The 21722-nt window shown below is 39.0% G+C and overlaps 2 protein-coding genes across 4 annotated transcripts in view; both read right to left on the bottom strand.

The window, feature by feature from the left end:
* LOC101156467 (microfibril-associated glycoprotein 4) overlaps positions 1 to 15230 on the bottom strand; it is a 70329-nt gene extending 55099 nt beyond the window's left edge. For both annotated transcript variants that reach the window (XM_011494009.4, XM_078937141.1), the window contains exon 1: positions 15121 to 15230. The gene's annotated coding sequence lies outside the window, so the exon portion shown is untranslated. The remainder of the gene's footprint in view (positions 1 to 15120) is intronic.
* LOC101164465 (microfibril-associated glycoprotein 4) lies at positions 1509 to 15244 on the bottom strand. 2 transcript variants are annotated; one of them, XM_023949783.2, is made up of 6 exons: positions 15121 to 15244; positions 14608 to 14772; positions 14247 to 14285; positions 2417 to 2513; positions 2184 to 2351; positions 1509 to 1942 (listed from the first exon to the last, which is right to left on the bottom strand). In XM_023949783.2, exons 2-6 carry the CDS (start codon positions 14770 to 14772, stop codon positions 1686 to 1688), a joined length of 726 nt encoding a protein of 241 aa, XP_023805551.2. In that variant the 5' UTR covers positions 15121 to 15244; the 3' UTR covers positions 1509 to 1685. The 2 variants fall into 2 exon arrangements, with proteins under 2 accessions (XP_023805551.2, XP_078793265.1); XM_078937139.1 differs by lacking the exons at positions 14608 to 14772; positions 15121 to 15244 and having other exon boundaries at positions 14247 to 14559.
* Between the last annotated feature and the right edge of the window lie 6478 nt (positions 15245 to 21722).

The following is a 21722-nucleotide window of genomic DNA, read 5'->3' as shown; positions in this document are numbered from 1 at the left end:
TGACTGCTGCGGGCCATAATAATAATTATGTAACCCTAACAACCAGGGACTTTTATATATCTATCAACTAATTGATTCGGAGCATCTCATGTCTTTTGAATAGTTAAGCAGACGATTCCAACTTCAAAAGTCTGACTTCTTCAGATACCTGCAGATGCGGTCCTTTCTGACCACTCATAAAGAGTGGAACAAAGTGTTAAACCCCTAACCAATTGAAGCTCTGTTAATACAGTATCAAAAAGAGGGTGGGGATAGAAAATGATAACAAAGGGCTACAAAATATTTGTGTCAGTAAATAATGATGGACCTGTTAGGGCTAAGCAGGGTTGGGAGGCGGGAGCAGCCAGGGGCATACCCGATGAGATGTGGGAGGAGGCATGGACAGGAGCACACTTGGCCACAAACTTAAACACATGGAGGGAATTTAAATGGAAGGTAATCAGTAGATACTTCAGGACCCCAGACATTGTATCCAAGATGAATCCTAATGTACCAAGCCTGTGCTGGAGGAACTGTGGATCAGCGGGGCCCAACCATACACATGTTTTCTGGACTTGCCCTAAACTGCAAATTTTTTGGAATAAGGCGTACAGAACTTTAAAACAGATATTTCAAGTCGATATACCAAGAGTTTTAATGGTAGCACTCCTTGGTATCATCCCAGCACAAATACAAGGGCGGACAGAATCATACCTTCTAAATGTCCTTTTCACAGCAGCATTAAAATGCATTACAGTTAGATGGATGAAAACAGAGCCACCCACCCTAGATACCTGGATTCAGGAAGTAAGAGAAATCTTTCAAATGGAAAGAATAACTTTCCTATTAAGACATCAAATGCAAAACTTTAATGTAAGATGGGGCCCAGCAAAATCATTGATACTGTCATCAGCTTGATAATACCTCTAGCTAGTCAAATGCTGTCATGTTTAGTTTTTATATTTTTGTTTAAGATGAAGAGTCTTACAGTAATTCATCTTCCTGTGTGTATCTTTGTTTGAATGTACCCACTGTATTCAGGTTGATTATTGTGGAAACCATGAAGACAACTGTGTGTAATGCTCTGTTACAAAAGTTTAAATAAAATACAAGTTAAAAAAAAAAAAGAAAGGGAAGACTGGACTAAATCACTAAGTGCAATAAACAATAATTATGTGCAATAATTCTTCTGTACAGTCTGGGTCGCTTGCTATATTCATATTTACTCATATTCATATTTTTTATATATCTTGTAATTTTGGTTGTCTAATTTTAACCTGTAACTTTATTTTATTTAATTTTCTAATTTTTTCGTCCTTTTTAAGTTACCCTGACATGAGAGATGCCAAAGAAAATTTCTGATGTACCGCATGTGCAAACGGCAATAAAACCTTGAATCTTGAATCAGTGAAAGCTGGATCAATATGGGGACCCCGGACCAGATGCTGGCAAATCAGACTTTCTACACCTGAACTTGAACAAGAGACCAAGAAGATTCATTTGGGAAATAAAAACAAAGTGGAAACATCTCTGCTTTGCTTCTTTAATGACAGCAATGTGCAGTTTTTACATCAAACTTGAATCAAACTTACAGCCAGCAGCTGCTCACAATCAGTTCTATTGAGGTCAGTTTATGATTGAATGATCCTACAGATTATTTATACACAGCAGACCAAGCTGCACTATTGAACGTTTGTCCTCCAGATTTATTTCACAGGACGGATCTTAAAGCTGATTCTCTTCAGAGAATAGTTAGGACCCTTCCAGTGTTCCCACTCCACCCCAACTCCTCTGATTGCGCCATCACTCCCCCAACTATAAATGCCATTAGGGTTTGCTTCGAGACAGAAATGATACCAGAACGCTCCTAATCGATGTTTTGCACAGTTGTTGGCATACCAGATGTCCTGGTCTTTGTCAAAGGTGGAGAACTTCATTCCACTGTGGTAGCTCAGAGAGTCTCCTGCAGAAACACAAACACACATTATCACTTTGTGTTCAAGCTTCCTGCGCTCAGAGCAGATCTAGACTTTGTAGAAACTGCAGAATCTGTTTTCCAGAGTAAAATGTTTCAACTTTCTGTTTCTTTGTGACAATAACGTTCATCTTGATGCTGCAAACGCTCCTTTGAACAGTTTCTTAGCTCTGTTGTTCTCCAAACTCCATTTCTCCTGGTGTCCTAGTGTTTCTGATCAGAGACCTACCTGCTCCTCCATCAGTGAATCCCGTCACCTCCAGTTTGTATCCTTCATCCTCTGGACCAATGGAGAAGGAGGAGTAGCGAGCGTACGCCTTGTTTCCTTCAAAGTCCTCCATGTCGACCAGCAGCTCATATTTTTTCCTCAAACAGAGCTGGAAGAGATTCTCCAGACCTGAAACCCAGGAAGGTGTTAGCACCAACATTGGCATCAACGCATTGCTTTGATTTCCATCTCACCCAACCAGATCTCTCCATCAGCAGAACCAAAGCCCGTCCTGTAATAATCCCAGGGTCTGTGGAAGTTCAGAGAACCGTCCATCCTCCTCTGGAAGACCTGAGGGAACAGGACAGAAGTGAACCGGATGATTCCTCAGACAGCTGAAAGGGACCAGGTCCCTTGGTGGGGAGGGTGAGGGGACATCACTGTGAGTAATCAGGAGATGTCCCCTTAGTGCCCTACCCGCCAATTTTAACTGCACCCCCCTTAGTACACACAGCCCTCCCCCCTCAATATATACATCCCAACATAAACACACACACATGCACACACACACCCTCTCAAACACACACACACGCACACACATTTTGCAAGGAAGGTGGGACCTGGGTCCGTCAGTCCACTGCCTCTTCCCTGGTGGGGGGTACGGGCCCCTTTGCAACGGCGGCCGTGTCCCCGGGGTGCCGGCTTCCTGGGCCCGGCGGTGCTCTCTCCGCACGGTGGGGGGGTTCACATTACATCTGAGCCGGGGGTGTCTGGTCCCTGGGGGGTGGGTTCTGGTCCTCGCTCCTGAGTGCTGGGCCCCGCCAAATTTCCAACTGTGGCCGAGCCTGGTCGGGCCATATTTACAACACCCCTTGTGGGCCCTCTTTTTTCCCCGGGGTTCCCCCCTCCTGGGCGGGGGCGGCGGGCCCCTGCCTCGCTCCTCCCTGGACCAACCGTGGGCCGGGCGGATGGCTGCCTGGAGTGCGGAGCGGGTCTCCCTTGGGGGGTCCTGGCTCGTATCTGGGGTTGGGGCGGGGGGATGCCCGGAACTCCTGGGTGGTGGTGGGGTGCTCGTTTGGGGCTGTGGGCGTCCTTCTCCGGTGGGGCCCTGCGTTGGGTTCTCCCGGTGCGGCGGGGGGGCTGCTCTCCTGGTTGGGCTGGGGCGGCGCTCTCTTTCCCTCCGTGTCTCCCTGGCCTCTGGCTCTGGGGGCCTTGCGGCGGCCCTGCTGGCCCTGGCCTGGGTGGCGGGCTTGGTCGCCCGGGCGGCGGTTGTTCCCTGCCGGTTCCCGTGTGGCGTTGGGGGGATTCCGGCTGCCGCTGCTGCTGCGGTGGGGGTCTTGGGGTGGGGATGGCTGGGCACTCTCCCTCCTTCTTTTCACGTTCCACCATCCATTTTAGAAGAACGCCGTTCCGGCTCTCGGAGATGACGCCACGCAGGCATAGAGCAGCTGCAGTTCTCAACTCTATTTACCGCATAAAAGCGTAAATATTGAGAAAAGCAATTCCTAAACATGCCGAGAAGATACCCAGTGTCTGAGGAATATGAGGACTTGAGGAAGAACACTTGATTTTGTGCTGGAAGAGATCAAAGCTATGAAGATTGTTCACGGACAAATTCTGGATGCTATTGGAGAGGTGAAGCAGGTCCGGGCTCTGCAGGAGCAGTGCTTCAACAGGATGGATATAATCGAGAAACGAATGGATGACCAAGAGCAGATCTCCAGATCTAACGACGTGATAATCACCGGATTGAAAATCAAACCCCGGTCATACGCGCATGCAGTGACCGCCGGGAACGGTGAGGAATCCGACGAGCAGGAGACGAGCTCTGTGGAAAAACAAGTGGAGGACTTCCTTAAGTCCAATGGAATTTCTCTGGACACCAACAATGTGGAGATCTGCAGACCGCTTCCCAGGAGAAGAGACACCGACAAACCAGCGATCCTCTTAAAGTTTGTCAATCGGAAACACAAAGCAGCTTTATTGAAGCAAGGAAGAAATCTGAGGGGAACCAACGTTTTCATGAATGACAACCTCACGAAAAGGAATGCCGACATCGCCAGAAGAGCACGTTACTTGAAAAAGCAGGGGAAAATTCAAGGAACCTGGGTAAAAGACTGTAAAATTTATGCCAAACTCTGTGGCTCCCCTGAGCAGTCCAAGGTTGTTCTTATCAGGAGCCTGCAAGATTTGGAAAAATATTTACCCACTACAGTCTAAACACGAGATATGTGAAGATGCTGGTCTTACGAGATGAGGAGACAAACTCTACTATCCATGGTAGAGGGCTGCATTGAGATTGGGTCCCGCTGGGTCCCGCGGGACCCAACGCAAATCTCGCGGGATTGGGCGGTTTGAATTGTACTGCGGGCGGGAGCGGGCGGCAAAAAAAAAACTCTGCGGGATCAGTTTTGCCATGAATATCTCATGAATATATAATAGTGGACTACGTTAGGCTGTGCGGCTGTTGGAGTCTTATGTACTGAAGCTCCGTGAAGGCACCAGGTAGAGACGCCCAATGGCCACTGTCATCTAACCTGTTGTTGGGGGTGTGCAGCGCCCCGCCCCGCCTCTTAGAGATTGTGTTCTTTAAAGCCTGATACCGCGGTCGCGTATGGGCGGAGCTATCAGCTAAAGTTCTGGTCTGATCGCTGCATGGAGCGATGTGTGCATCAATGCATGGTAGACACGAAGAATGTGGAGAGATCAGGTTTATTATTTTAAAGAGTTCTGCTTGATAATCATGTTTCCATGTTTGAGTTCATAGAATCATCCCAGAGAAAGTCTCTGCTTCAACTCCTGCAGGGAAAGCTGCGTCTCAATCTGACGCCGTGTTTCCATCTCTCTGACAGAGTTTGAAGCCAAAGCCCCTCCCCCGCCTCTTTACCTGCTTTTCCTCTCTACCTGTTCACCTGTTCACATCCTCTGCAGCTGAAAGTTATTTTCCCCGCGCTCCCAGTGTGTTCTACACAGAGAGCGCAAAATACGGTCATAGCAGGTTAACACGTTAGTCGGAACGCTCTAGCGCAGCAGAAGGATGAAAGAGCTGTCAATCTATCTGGTAACACTGCGCGGGATAAGGAAGAAGCAGAGGTTTCCTGACAGGGACATGATGTCAGTTGATGAAGCAGAAAAGAACCTCAAACGAGGTTCATCGTGTTCAGATCTGCGTGCCAATGCCCCACTGAGGCGCAAAACAGCAAAAACGGGAAAAGGCTGAAGCTAAAAAAAAAAATAAAGTATTTTTCCGTCAGGAAAAAATTAATTCATAGATTTTCAGCTCTGTTGAACCATTACAATGTTTTTCTTCCTGCAAATGACTTTGACCTGCATCTTTACCAGCTGGTTCAGCGCGCTTCAGGCCGTCTGTCGTGGACAAACAATGTCGCGGACACACTCACACTTTTTTACCGAACAGGATTAGTGAAAATATATTTAATGATTATGTTGCACATTACACAAAAGAGAAATGCATGAAAAGATGAGACTGGAGGAGGGACATGAATCTCTTTAATAATATCAATAAAAATACGTGTTTTTTTCTGCGGGACGGGAGACGATACAAAATCAATGCATCTCTATTACTGTGCGGGACTAAATTCTATGAGTTTTGCGGGTGCGGGCGGGAGTGTAACGCATACGTTGCGGGAGCGGGCGGGATTGGTCAGAAATTTGGCGGGTGCGGGCGGGAGCGGGATGAAGAAAATAGTCCCGCGCAGGGCTCTAATCCATGGCTTCTAAAAAAAACCACACTTTTTCTTCAACAGTCACCTGCAACCACAACTCTCAGAGAGATCTGAATGGTGAGCAAACCGACCTTCAAATATTCAGTGATAATGACAACAACCTTCAAGACATCGACCCTGATCAATTCTTTTCCACTGTTAATATGGATTGCAAATATTACAGCATAGATGACTTTAAAAACTCTGTTAACCCAGAAGAAAAACTATCAATCATTCACTTTAACAGCAGAAGCATGTATACCAACTTTGAAGACATCAAGGACTATTTACAGAACATCGGGTATTCCTTTGATATCATAACCATATCTGAGACTTGGTTCAGCCGCGACAAAGACGCTGACTTTGAATTGGAAAACTATGAACTTAACTATGTGAACAGAGTAAACAAAAAAGGCGAAGGAGTCACAATAAATGTGGAAAAAAATACAAAGTTTACAGTGATTGATAAAGTGTCTGTCGCAGTGGATGGAATACTGGAATGTCTTACAATTGAAATATGTAACAATTCAGGGAAAAATGTCATTATAAGCTGTGTTTATAGGTCGCCAGGGTCAAGCTTAGAAGTGTTTAGTGACTGGATGGAAAAGATGTTTACCTCTCTAAATAACAAAATATTATACATCTGTGGAGACTTCAATATGGATCTGATAAACCCCAGCAAACATAAAGCCACCGACGACTTTATCAGCAGAATGTATGCTATGAGTTTATATCCAACCATAACAAGACCCAGCAGAATCACTACTCAAAGTGCGACTCTCATTGATAACATATTTACAAATAATATAGAATACACTCATATGAGTGGACTAATGATATGTGACATAACTGATCATTTACCAGTTTTTGTACTATTTGACATCAATGTGAAGACAAAGAAAATTATAAAAGAACCAGTCTACAAAAGGCTAAGAAATGAAAAAACCATGAATGCTCTGAATAATGACTTATCCAGACAAAACTGGAACTCTGTGTACAGAGAGAAAGATGTCGATAGTGCTTATAAATGTTTTTTAGAAATATTTAGGTCACTTTACAATAAGAACTGTCCAATTTATAAATTCAAGAACAACAAACTGGGAGATTCCCAAACCAAATGAAAATAGCCAAAGTGATTCCCATCTATAAGAGTGGAGACAAACACCAATTTACAAACTATAGACCTGTTTCTCTTCTTCCACAATTCTCAAAAATTTTAGAAAAAATATTCAATGATAAATTAGCTTTATTTATTGAAAAATATAACATTATAAATGAAAACCAATATGGTTTTAGAGAAAATAGATCAACCTCATTGGCTATCATTGATGCTGTGGAGGAAATCACAAACGCTCTGGACAAAAAGAAATATGCAGCTGGAGTTTTCATTGACTTAAAAAAAGCATTTGACTCTCAATCATGTTATCCTACTTGACAAACTGGAAGTGTATGGGATAAGAGGACTAGCGCTAGCTTGGGTCAAAAGCTATTTAACGGGAAGAAAACAATTTGTCAAGATTGAATATACATCAGAAACCAAAGAGATAAGTTGTGGTGTCCCACAAAGATCAATTCTGGGCCCGCTGCTATTCAATATTTACATAAATGATATATTCAATGTTTCAAAGCTTATGAAACTCATATTATTTGCTGATGACACAAATATATTCTATTCTACAGACAATCATAGGGAACTTATAAAGGTGGTGAACACAGAGTTAAATAATATAAAACTATGGATGGATTACAACAAATTGTCTTTGAACCTAAATAAAACCAAAGTGATGTTTTTTGGAAACTACAACACAAATAAAGAGCCCTCAATTGTAATAAATAATGTCTTAATTGAAAGTGTTACAGAAATCAAATTCTTAGGGGTTTTTATCGATGACAAACTAAGTTGGAAGCCACACATCAGACACATACAAACTAAAGTCTCAAAAAGTATTTCAATCGTAAATAAATCTAAACATATATTAGGATACAACAGCAGATATTTATTGTACTGTTCTTTAATATTACCATATTTCACCTACTGTATAGAAATTTGGGGGAATAATTACAAGAGTTCACTACATCCTCTCTTTCTACTTCAAAAACGAGCCGTCAGAGTTGTACATAAAGCCGGATATCTTGATCATACGAACAATCTATTTTATCAATCAAGACTTTTAAAACTGTATGACCTTGTTGATTTTTACACTGCGAAACTTTTGTACAGAGCCAGCTGGAAATTGTTACCATTTAATATCCAAAAACAGTTCTTAGAAAATGAAGGAGGTTACAGACTGAGGGGATGTAGGAACTTCAAGATCAAATTGATAAGAACCACAAAGAGAAGTTTCTGTGTGTCGGTGTGTGGCACTAAACTTTGGAACAGTTTAAGTAATGAGCTCAAACAATGTTCAAATATTAAAATATTCAAGAAAATGTATAAAGAAACTCTTATTTCAGGATATGAAGATAAGAAGATTTAAGGATCAACAGGTGTTGGAATAATTCCAAATCCATGTGTGAACTTGATTGTGGTGAAATAATCAAAGCTCTTTTAATTACAACCAATGAGTATTACATTGTAATGTGCAATAATGATTACTGAAATGTTTAAATTACAATCAATAAGCTATTGATTTTATTTACTTGATCTGCAATGTGTAGCAATAATTACTAGTTTGATGTTATCATGTGTTCTAATGATAATCAATTATTATTACATATCGGTATCGTTACTGTTTACTGAAATCATGAATGAATGTTTCTGAAGATCATCAATCATTTCTAGGCACTGGATTTTGTTACTTGAAGAGAATCTATCTGATCAGAACCGGATTTAAAACTCTGTAAAACTATCAAATGAATGAACTCAGTAGGGGTGGGATTATATAAGCTTGCTTCTTCCCACTCCTTTTCAAGCAATAAATCAAACTCTACTTATACTTCAGTTAATGATCACTGTATTTAATTAAGCATATATGATTTAAGTGACATTTTTGTTTTGTTTTCTGTCTTTTTAATCTATGCATTTCATCATTTCTGTAATGAGTTTGATAAATGTGTAATTTTTTTTTTTATTATTGCTTTGACTACAATGCTTGAAATAAATCAATAAATCAAATCAAATCAAATAGCTTTGACCCTTCTCATCTGTAAAGTAATCTGGATAAGTTCGCTTTTTTGTCCCATTTTTAATGATGTTATTTAATATTTCCCAAACTCGCTTTACGGTGTATTTATTTTCATTCAGTAGATTATTGAAGTACACTTTTTTACTGTAACGTGTTATTTCAGTTAGTTTATTTTTATATGACTTATATCTTTGTTCACTTTCTCTTGTCCTCTGTTTTAAGAATTTTTTATACAGGTTATTTTTCTTTTTACAAGCATTTTGTAGACCGGCAGTTAACCAAGGGCATTTGGCAAATTTGTTCTTGAATTTATAAATTGGACAGTTCTTATTGTAAAGTGACCTAAATATTTCTAAAAAACATTTATAAGCACTATCGACATCTTTCTCTCTGTACACAGAGTTCCAGTTTTGTCTGGATAAGTCATTATTCAGAGCATTCATGGTTTTTTCATTTCTTAGCCTTTTGTAGACTGGTTCTTTTATAATTTTCTTTGTCTTCACATTGATGTCAAATAGTGCAAAAACTGGTAAATGATCAGTTATGTCACATATCATTAGTCCACTCATATGAGTGTATTCTATATTATTTGTAAAAAATATTATCAATGAGAGTCGCACTTTGAGTAGTGATTCTGCTGGGTCTTGTTATGGTTGGATATAAACTCATAGCATACATTCTGCTGATAAAGTCGTCGGTGGCTTTATGTTTGCTGGGGTTTATCAGATCCATATTGAAGTCTCCACAGATGTATAATATTTTGTTATTTAGAGAGGTAAACATCTTTTCCATCCAGTCACTAAACACTTCTAAGCTTGACCCTGGCGACCTATAAACACAGCTTATAATGACATTTTTCCCTGAATTGTTACATATTTCAATTGTAAGACATTCCAGTATTCCATCCACTGCGACAGACACTTTATCAATCACTGTAAACTTTGTATTTTTTTCCACATTTATTGTGATTCCTCCGCCTTTTTTGTTTACTCTGTTCACATAGTTAAGTTCATAGTTTTCCAATTCAAAGTCAGCGTCTTTGTCGCGGCTGAACCAAGTCTCAGATATGGTTATGATATCAAAGGAATACCCGATGTTCTGTAAATAGTCCTTGATGTCTTCAAAGTTGGTATACATGCTTCTGCTGTTAAAGTGAATGATTGATAGTTTTTCTTCTGGGTTAACAGAGTTTTTAAAGTCATCTATGCTGTAATATTTGCAGTCCATATTAACAGTGGAAAAGAATTGATCAGGGTCGATGTCTTGAAGGTTGTTGTCATTATCACTGAATATTTGAAGGTCGGTTTGCTCACCATTCAGATCTTTCTGAGAGTTGTGGTTGCAGGTGACTGTTGAAGAAAAAGTGTGGTTTTTTTTAGAAGCCATGGATAGTAGAATTTGTCTCCTCATCTCGTAAGACCAGCATCTTCACATATCTCGTGTTTAGACTGTAGTGGGTAAATATTTTTCCAAATCTTGCAGGCTCCTGATAAGAACAACCTTAGACTGCTCAGGGGAGCCACAGAGTTTGGCATAAATTTTACAGTCTTTTACCCAGGTTCCTTGAATTTTCCCCTGCTTTTTCAAGTAACGTGCTCTTCTGGCGATGTCGGCATTCCTTTTCGTGAGGTTTTCATTCATGAAAACGTTGGTTCCCCTCAGATTTCTTCCTTGCTTCAATAAAGCTGCTTTGTGTTTCCGATTGACAAACTTTAAGAGGATCGCTGGTTTGTCGGTGTCTCTTCTCCTGGGAAGCGGTCTGCAGATCTCCACATTGTTGGTGTCCAGAGAAATTCCATTGGACTTAAGGAAGTCCTCCACTTGTTTTTCCACAGAGCTCGTCTCCTGCTCGTCGGATTCCTCACCGTTCCCGGCGGTCACTGCATGCGCGTATGACCGGGGTTTGATTTTCAATCCGGTGATTATCACGTCGTTAGATCTGGAGATCTGCTCTTGGTCATCCATTCGTTTCTCGATTATATCCATCCTGTTGAAGCACTGCTCCTGCAGAGCCCGGACCTGCTTCACCTCTCCAATAGCATCCAGAATTTGTCCGTGAACAATCTTCATAGCTTTGATCTCTTCCAGCACAAAATCAAGTGTTCTTCCTCAAGTCCTCATATTCCTCAGACACTGGGTATCTTCTCGGCATGTTTAGGAATTGCTTTTCTCAATATTTACGCTTTTATGCGGTAAATAGAGTTTAGAACTGCAGCTGCTCTATGCCTGCGTGGCGTCTTCTCCGAGAGCCGGAAGTTGAAAAAAAGACATCAATGAAGCAGCAAACGGTCTCAATAACTACTTTGTAAACGTGGGTCCAGAGTTGGCAGCGGAAATTCCAAAATGCAAAACTAGCAAAGACAATAACCCACCCATCGAAAGGATCCCACACTGAATCTTTCTCTCTGATGTGAACGAAAATGAGCTGATATCAATTGTGAATAATTTCAAGAGTAAAAACTCAACAGATTGTGAGGATATAGATGTGACAGTGGTGAAAAAAGTCATTCATAGTGTAGCTAAGCCTCTAACATACATATGTAACTTATCATTACAAACTGGGAGATTCCCAAACCAAATGAAAATAGCCAAAGTGATTCCCATCTATAAGAGTGGAGACAAACACCAATTTACAAACTATAGACCTGTTTCTCTTCTTCCACAATTCTCAAAAATTTTAGAAAAAATATTCAACGATAAATTAGCTTTATTTATTGAAAAATATAACATTATAAATGAAAACCAATATGGTTTTAGAGAAAATAGATCTACCTCATTGGCTATCATTGATGCTGTGGAGGAAATCACAAACGCTCTGGACAAAAAGAAATATGCAGCTGGAGTTTTCATTGACTTAAAAAAAGCATTTGACTCTCAATCATGTTATCCTACTTGACAAACTGGAAGTGTATGGGATAAGAGGACTAGCGCTAACTTGGGTCAGAAGCTATTTAACGGGAAGAAAACAATTTGTCAAGATTGATGAATATACATCAGAAACCAAAGAGATAAGTTGTGGTGTCCCACAAGGATCAATTCTGGGCCCGCTGCTATTCAATATTTACATAAATGATATATTCAATGTTTCAAAGCTTATGAAACTCATATTATTTGCTGATGACACAAATATATTCTATTCTACAGACAATCAAAGGGAACTTATAAAGGTGGTGAACACAGAGTTAAATAATATAAAACTATGGATGGATTACAACAAATTGTCTTTGAACCTAAATAAAACCAAAGTGATGTTTTTTGGAAACTACAACACAATTAAAGAGCTCTCAATTGTAATAAATAATGTCTTAATTGAACGTGTTATAGAAATCAAATTCTCAGGGTTTTTATCGATGACAAACTAAGTTGGAAGCCTCACATCAGACACATACAAACTAAAGTCTCAAAAAGTATTTCAATCGTAAATAAATCTAAACATATATTAGGATACAACAGCAGATATTTATTGTACTGTTCTTTAATATTACCATATTTCACCTACTGTATAGAAATTTGGGGGAATAATTACAAGAGTTCACTACATCCTCTCTGTTTACTTCAAAAACGAGCCGTCAGAGTTGTACATAAAGCCGGATATCTTGATCATACGAACAATCTATTTTATCAATCAAGACTTTTAAAACTGTATGACCTTGTTGATTTTTACACTGCGCAACTTTTATACAGAGCCAGCTGGAAATTGTTACCATTTAATATCCAAAAACAGTTCTTAGAAAATGAAGGAGGTTACAGACTGAGGGGATGTAGGAACTTCAAGATCAAATTGATAAGAACCACAAAGAGAAGTTTCTGTGTGTCGGTGTGTGGCACTAAACTTTGGAACAGTTTAAGTAATGAGCTCAAACAATGTTCAAATATTAAAATATTCAAGAAAATGTATAAAGAAACTCTTATTTCAGGATATGAACTTAAGAAGATTTAAGGATCAACAGGTGTTGGAATAATTCCAAATCCATGTGTGAACTTGACTGTGGTGAAATAGTCAAAGCTCTTTTAATTACAACCAATGAGTATTACATTGTAATGTGCAATAATGATTACTGAAATGTTTAAATTACAATCAATAAGCTATTGATTTTATTTACTTGATCTGCAATGTGTAGCAATAATTACTAGTTTGATGTTATCATGTGTTCTAATGATAATCAATTATTATTACATATCGGTATCGTTACTGTTTACTGAAATCATGAATGAATGTTTCTGAAGATCATCAATCATTTCTGGGCACTGGATTTTGTTACTTGAAGAGAATCTATCTGATCAGAACCGGATTTAAAACTCTGTAAAACTATCAAATGAATGAACTCAGTAGGGGTGGGATTATATAAGCTTGCTTCTTCCCACTCCTTTTCAAGCAATAAATCAAACTCTACTTATACTTCAGTTAATGATCACTGTATTTAATTAAGCATATATGATTTAAGTGACATTTTTGTTTTGTTTTTATGTCTTTTTAATCTATGCATTTCATCATTTCTGTAATGAGTTTGATAAATATGTGTAATTTTTTTTATTGCTTTGACTACAATGCTTGAAATCAATCAATAAATCAAATCAAATCAAAATCAACATAAACAATCACCTGAGCACAGGTGTTAGCTCACCTTTACACTAACAGTTTGCATGACTGAATGACTGAAATATTTCACACTAGTTGGTTTTAAGGCATAAGTATGCGTGTGAACACTATCTGTTTTGTGTACATGTTGACAGGTGGACATTTTTGCAGCTAGCAGGTGTGTTTATAACATTTGAGTGTGTGTGTGGACAGGCTCCGCCCCTTTTTTATTTATTTATTTATTATTATTTTTTTACTACATTTGAACCTTACCATAATGATTAACAACCAGTAAACTTGTTGCTTTATGCTGCTTCATGGTCTTATCCCCCTTCCCCTCCTATTATCACCCCCTACCCCTCCTCTCTCTAACATCCCTGTCTCTTCTTCCCCTCTTTCCTTTTCCGTCCGGTCCAACACCAAAGATTTTCAGACATGATTGAAATTAATAAAGCTTGGCCTCAATTACAAAAGGGGTTTATTCAGACATACCTTTGGTTTGTCAGAAGATTAATAACCCCTCTTGTTAAAGTAAAATATGTCCAACACAAGAGGCCCTCAGCTCTCATCTGTCTGCCCAGCTGTTGGACAGGACAAGTTAGAAAAAAAATAAATAAATAAAAAAAAAATGAAAGGGACCAGGTCAAGTTCTCACCATCCACTGTCCTCCGAGGGAATCCATGTCGCAGTACACCTGGACACACACACATGCACACACACGCACACACACACACACACACACACACACACACACACACACACACACACAGACCCACACACATACACACGCACACAAACACACACATTTAGGTAACCCAACTCTTAGTGTTTTGATCCTAACTGAAACATTTTTTTGTTTCATTTTCTTACTTTCAGCTTTTAATAATCACATGTTGTACGTTTTTCTATCACGATCATGAAAAATAACACCAACTTGTACTAAAGCTAGCCATGTTTCTAAAAATGTCTGTGTTCTCCATAAGTGTCCATCATGAGCTGAAAGTGGGAGAGCGTACCTGGACCCCATATGTGTCTTCTATGGGATAGACGGTGTGAACTCCACTGGCTCTGCTGTTGTCCTGGTCGTAGATATCACTGCAGTCCACAGGAGGAACCCCAGGAAGACCGCCCACCAGCTGTGGAACCAGGACCAGGACTGACAGCAGAGCAGCACTTTCCATCTGTTTCATCCAAAAGCAGCAGAAAAACACACATCTGAGAGTCACACATGAAAATACAGAAACACTAAAGCTTCTACAGACACAGAATGTCAGAATGTCAGATTCTGGTTGGACTGACGTTCTAACAATAACTTGCCCTAAAATTCCAGTAGAGTCTCCTCACTACTCATTAGTACCCTTAATGATGAAAAATGTGGCAGGTTTAATTATTTTTTCATGTTGTGTTTCTGCAATGATTCAGTTACAACTATTTTTATTAAATAGTTTCTATAATTACAGATTATTTGCACAGAGAAGCAAACACAGGTGATGTAAGTAAAGTTAGATTTTAGGAGAAAATCCTCTGACCTTTGACCTTTTTCAAGCTCTTTGCTTCAGTCGCTTCCTTCAAGGTCTCTGATATTTGGAGAAACTTCAGAAGAAGATCAGTCCTGGAGCTGCTTCTTGGTGTTTAAGGAATCAAAGTCTGAAACTGTGGAACAGAAGGAATTTCAAAATAAGAGCCTGGAGGAAGAGAACGCCCTTTCTGAATTCCTTTCACTTCTTCTTGCCACTAATATCATCTGCTTCTATTTAGTAATACTCTCTAGATTTTTAGGAAGTATTCTTCTTTTTGCCAGTGAAAACAGGTTATAGGAAGTTCACTCACATTGATCAGTTTCACTGGTATTTCTCAATATTGAATTCAGATGTTGGAATATTGTGAAAAGTCAGTTCTAATAAATGATTTTGATTTGATTTGATTGATTTATTTCAAGCATTGTAGTCAAAGCAATAAAGAATTTACACATATTTATCAAACTCATTACAGAAATGATGAAATGCATAGATTAAAAAGAAAGAAAACAAAACAAAAAAGTCACTTAAATCATATATGCTTAATTAAATACAGTGATCATTAACTGAGGTATAAGTAGAGTTTGATTTATTGCTTGAAAAGGAGTGGGAAGAAGCAAGCTTATATAATCCCACCCCTACTGAGTTCATTCATTTGATAGTTTTACAGACTTTTAAAACCGGTTCTGATCAGATAGATTCTCTTCAAGTAACAAAATCCAGTGCCTAGAAATGATTGATGATCTTCAGAAACATTCATTCATGATTTCAGTAAACAGTAACGATACCGATATGTAATAATAATTGATTATTAAAACATGTGATAACATCAAACTAGTAATTATTGCTACACATTGCAGATCAAGTAAATAAAATCAATAGCTTATTGATTGTAATTTAAACATTTCAGTAATCATTATTGCACATTAGAATGTAAAAGTCATTAGTTTTAATTAAAGGATCTTTGATTATTTCACCACAGTCAAGTTCACACATGCATTTGGAATTATTCAATCACCTATTGATCCTTAAATCCTCTTATCTTCATATCTGAAATAAGAGTTTCTTTATACATTTTCTTGAATAATTGAACATTTTTTGAGCTCATTACTTAAACCGTTCCAAAGTTTAGTGCCACACACCGACACACAGAAACCTTTCTTTGTGGTTCTTATCAGTTTGATCTTGAAGTTCCTCCATCCCCTCAGTCTGTGGCCTCCTTCATTTTCTAAGAACTGTTTTTTGGATATTGAATGGTAACGATTTCCCACTGACTCTGGATAAAAGTTGCGCAGTGTAAAAATCCACAAGGTCATACAGTTTTAAAAGTTTAAATGTTTCATAAAAATATAAGAAACAAATATCGATGCATTTAAGTGTGTGCTTATACATGCACCAGGGATGCAGTGTGAGTCTTTGTATGTTGATCCACTCAAGTCTGACTGTGCTGGGTTTCTAACCTCTTTCTATTTGAACCCAACTGCTGTTCAAATGTTAATTTAGTTTTTGTCGGACCCAAAAACCAGACTGTCTGGAAAAACACAGTCCTGTCACTCATCCAATGACGCCAAAGCACAAACTTAAGTGCTTCCATCATCCCAGTGAACCTTTTCAACCCTTGGATATAAAGACATAACCAGTGACTAACTTGTACTTTACTGCTGAATAAGAAGTTAATGGGGTGTGTGAATGGGACTGAGACTGTAAGGCGCTTTGGGCCTTCAAGGAAGGTTAAAAAGCGCTATATAAGTATAAGTCATTTAACATTTTGAGCTGGTCAGGCTTTATCTTTGTTGTCTTGTTGTCATTAATGTCTGTTTGGTGTTCTGGTAGATACGTCAGTTGTGTTTTTGTGTTTCTCACTGCTCCAGTCTCTGCTTCTGTTTTCATGCCTGTAGCCTGTAGATGTTCCAGTGTTGAGTTTGTCTCTGTTTGCTGTTGTCTCAGACTCCGACCGTCTACAGAAGATGGACGCCCTTAAGGTCCGTACACACCGGGACGAATTTCGCGCGCGATATTCGCCGACGTTTAACGCCTTGTGACTAAACAAAGGGCACCAATGTGAGTGTGCACACCGACGCGAAAAACGCCACGCGTCAAAGCGTCATTTTTTAAAAACGCCTCGGGTTCGTTTTTTTGGTTTGACGCGTCGCGTCCAAAACTATTCGACCAATGAGAATGGCGCTTTTGCACACGTGTCTGGAGCTTCTGAACTTACGGTAAAACACAACTTGGGGGCGCTCAAACACAAAACTGCCTTGCTGAGCACACATACCAGCGAAGAAGATAGACGCCAAGTAGCGTCTACACCAATGAGTTATATCACTAGAGGAGACATCACGTGGTTCCTCATGGGAGGAGAGCACAGCCATCTTGGTGAGGTCAAGTTACTGCTGCAGTGAATGCATTTGAACACATTTTTTGCATAATACCAGTTCATTGTTTGTGTTTCAACTGCCAAAATCAGAGAACTGAGTCCATGAAGGAGGAAGTATATCATTTCACAGGTAAGTATTATAATTTTTTCTTTTAATGCTGCAGGGGCTTTATTAATAGAACACATGTTGACATGTATGATGCTGCAGAGTTATTATCAACATGCTGCATGATGTACGGAGAATTTGCTGTCAACATAAATGTACATTTTATTTTGCTAAACCTGTATACAGCATACTAGGCTATTATAGTAATATAGATTTAAACATTTCTGACTCAGTGACTGAACTTTTCACTATTCAGACTTAAGGAAAAAGTGGATCTTAGCAATAAAAAGAGCTAACCCAGATGGATCACTGTGGTACCAACTAGCAATACAGTCTGGATATGTTAGAAACATTTGTGGAAACACATTTAGATAAGAGGCCAGACTGTTAGCTTAAAACCCGACACCATAACGTCTGTGTTACACAAACTGATCACTAACATGAATCAGTATAAATCTTAAATTTTTCTTTGTTGTTGTTATTTTAGGGTAAATCTACTGTTCACTTTTGGACTTCTTTTGAATATTTATTTTATTATTATTATTATTATTATTATTATTATTATTATTATTAATAATAATAATAATAATAATAATAATAATAATAATAATAATAATAATAATAATAATAATAATAATAATAATAGACTTATATTTTATTATTTATTGACTTATTATGTATGTATTGTTATTATTTATTGTTTGTATTGACTTACTATTGATTTATTATTATTATTATTGACTTATTGTTGGGTTTTTCTAAATAATTTAAATTACATGTCAAAGAGGTCTAAAACTCCTAAATGTTTACAAATTATTTTTTAAAAATTCTTTGTAATAATTTTTTTATTTGTAAGAAGTCCTGCAACAATGCATTTTCATTAAAGTTTGAGCTTTTAAGGCTGACTGTTTCTCTTCTTTAACAACAACAAATGATGTATCTATATATATATTATATATATAAATATAATATATTTACATATATGTATAAATATACATAAATTGTAAAAACATATATAGTTTATAAAAGCTACTTAGACACCACTAAAAGCAATAGAAATCATTGTCATGTGGGCGTCGTCGACCTCACCAAGATGGCGTCGCGCTCCGCCACCGTCGGCCAGGCTTCTAAAGCAGGCGTGTCTCCTCTAGTGATATAACTCATTGGTCTACACCAGTGTTTTTCAACCAGTGTGCCGCGGCACACTAGTGTGCCGTGGGAGATGGTCAAGTGTGCCGTGGAAAATTGCCCTCATTCACTGATCTCAAAACAATTACCATCTCCAGGAAATCAGCTCTTTGTTCATCCAAACAGGTCCTGATAAAACACTGAGTAGTTAGGAATATAAAAGATCATAAAATACTTTTTTCTTTGTGTTTATTTGATTCTATTAAAGACATTTTGATAAGAATGACGGTAACGCGATTTAGCTGCAGCTATAACTGTTCTCTGAAAAGTCCCGCAGCTTTTACCGTCTCCACGACTCCACCAATCATTCTTGAAGGCTTAATCACATGTCATCAATCTGACCAATCAGAAGTGTTTGAAGTCTTCACTTCCTTGTTCCAATTTAGCTCATAACTCTCTCAGTTCCAACAAAAACACCAGCTAAAGCTCGTCTTTAGCGCTGTAGCTTTCCACAGAATCCGGTATCAGACCGTGGAACAAGTGAACAAAAGCATGAAGCTCAGAGACGCTAGTCTTTCTGCCGTTTTTTCGCAGTTTTCGCACTACATCTCCCATGATGCATTGGCTTGAAAGGGACAGCGCCTCAGCATACAATGAGTCGTCCTTGTTACACGTCTTGAAAACACAACGAACATACAGTTTGTATGTAACTTAACTTTTATTACATCTTTTAGAAAAAACATCTGCAACTTCCTGCTTTTTCTGCCACAATTATCACAAAAATGCAAGTCAGATTGCCGGGGGGGGGGGGGGGGGGGGGGCTGTAGATCAATACAGACTATGAGTTTCTGCTTTTTTCTTTTTTTTTGGGATGCTGGTGTGCCGCGGGCTTTTGTCAAGGTTAAAGTGTGCCGTGGCTCAAAAAAGGTTGAAAAACACTGGTCTGCACTGCCGCGAAGAAATAAGACGAAGAAGATGCACTCACTGACGGACATTCTAAAATATCCCGGAAAGCGCTCATGATACATTTTCAGCTCTTGCACCAGTCGATAAAACTCCCCATGTTCTTCTCTTCTCGTTACTATGGCATGTACCCAAAATCGGCGTCTTTTCCGGCGTCTTTCATCATTCAACAGAACAATAATTTCGTCATCGCTGGAACTGGAGCTAGAGCTAATGGTGCTGGAAATATTCATGTTTTCTTTGTATGATTCTGACAAGCGCGTAAATACTTGCTCTCTTCTTCTGAGCGAAAAGCAACTTTAAGAAGCGTAAAGTTGCGCAGCGCCACCTTGTGTACAGGAGTATTTCTGTTTTACATTTAGCGCCATCTAACGTCAGGGAATGAAATTGCATGTTCGCTCGGCTCATCGTCAGCGAAAATCGCCTGGGTGTGAACACAAAAAACGTGGCGAAAAACGCCTGGCGAATATTCGTCCCGGTGTGTACGGGCCTTTAGAGTCCCAGCTGCGACAAGGAGGCCGACTTTGAATTGGAAAACTATGACCTTAACTATGTGAACAGAGTTAACAAAGAAGGTGGACGAGTCACAATATATGTGAAAAAAAAATATGAAGTTTACAATAATTGATAAATTGTCTGTTGCACTGAATGGAATACTGGAATTTCTTACAATTGAAATAGGTACCGATTCAGGGAAAAATGTCATGATAAGTCACCAGGGTCTTAGAAGTGCTCAGTGACTGGATGGAAAAGATGTTTACCTCTAAAAATAACAAAATATTAATCATCAGTGGAGATGTATGTGTGGAGATACTGACTTCCTCCTGGCAGAGACGTCTGAGGCCTCCCCCTGGTGAGAAATGTGCTGAACTCCTCCAGAAGTGAAGACCTCCATCAACTGACTCTCCTAAATATGAAGGAGCAGATTACTCTGATGTCCTCCAGAAGGAGGACCGAGGAACCTCCCACCCTCTGGAGGGAACTCATTTCAGCCGCATCTATGATCTTAATCGTTCATTCACCCCCCGGAGATCATGGCCCCACCTGAGGGGAGGAGTCTACATGACCAGGGAATCGAGGACTTTGCTTTTTGGCTCCTTCTTTGCTCCAATGGACCAACAGCGACAACATGAAGGCAGCATCTGCAGATGTGAGTGGAACCAGAACCAATGGCTAGTTTGGGGATACGCTGTCCTTAATACACAACTGCATACATAAAATGTATTTAATTAAGAATAATAATGTATTCAGAGTAATAATCTAGAGATTTGATCTTAGCTGATGATTTTTTAAAGGTCAGAATGAAGAGGCAGGAAGTTCACTCTGCTGGTTCTGATCCGAGTAGCTGACAGAAACATGTCAGTCAAAGAATAGGAAACCAAAGCCACATGTCAGCTCCACTACTACTAATCCCAGAATGCATTTCACATAATCCAGAAAAACTTGCAGAATCTCGGTCGAACTGTCTGTTCTGCAGTGAAAAAGTTTCTTCAGTCTTAAAGTCTGCAGATGTAAACATGTGATCGCATGGATGTTACTACAACTTAATGCTTGAACATCAATATTCTTTTTTTTATTTTATGTAGTCTGATGGTTGCATAACATGCATTTAGATTTTGAAGGAACCAGATTTTAATTTGAAAGAGTTTTGATTTATGCTATAAATATCAGAGATTTTGTAAGTTCTTTTCTTTTTGTTCTAAAATCCCCTGTTCTCTGCAGGAACATCTGTTTCTCATCTCATGACAGGAATGTTTGTAAATTGGTTCTTTTAGATTCAGCTATGGTTCACCAACATTCCTCCTGCAAACACATCAAACCACCACATCTATTCTGGCTGTAATGTCCTTCCTTGACCACTAGATGTCACTGCGGTAACATTAATCTGGTGTCACAGGAAGTCCTTCTGTCATCACAGACTTTAACAGGGCTAAACAATTTAGAAAAATAAATAAAAAAAGACCTAATAGGGCTAATTAAATATTTTTTCCTTTGACACGAAAGTTTCTTCTAAACTAAAAACGACTAACTTAAAGCAAA

This window comes from Oryzias latipes, chromosome 19 (assembly GCF_053564925.1).
Source record: "Oryzias latipes strain Hd-rR chromosome 19, Olatipes_Hd-rR_3.1".
NCBI lineage: Eukaryota > Metazoa > Chordata > Actinopteri > Beloniformes > Adrianichthyidae > Oryzias > Oryzias latipes.
This window is presented reverse-complemented; position numbering and strand designations above follow the sequence as displayed.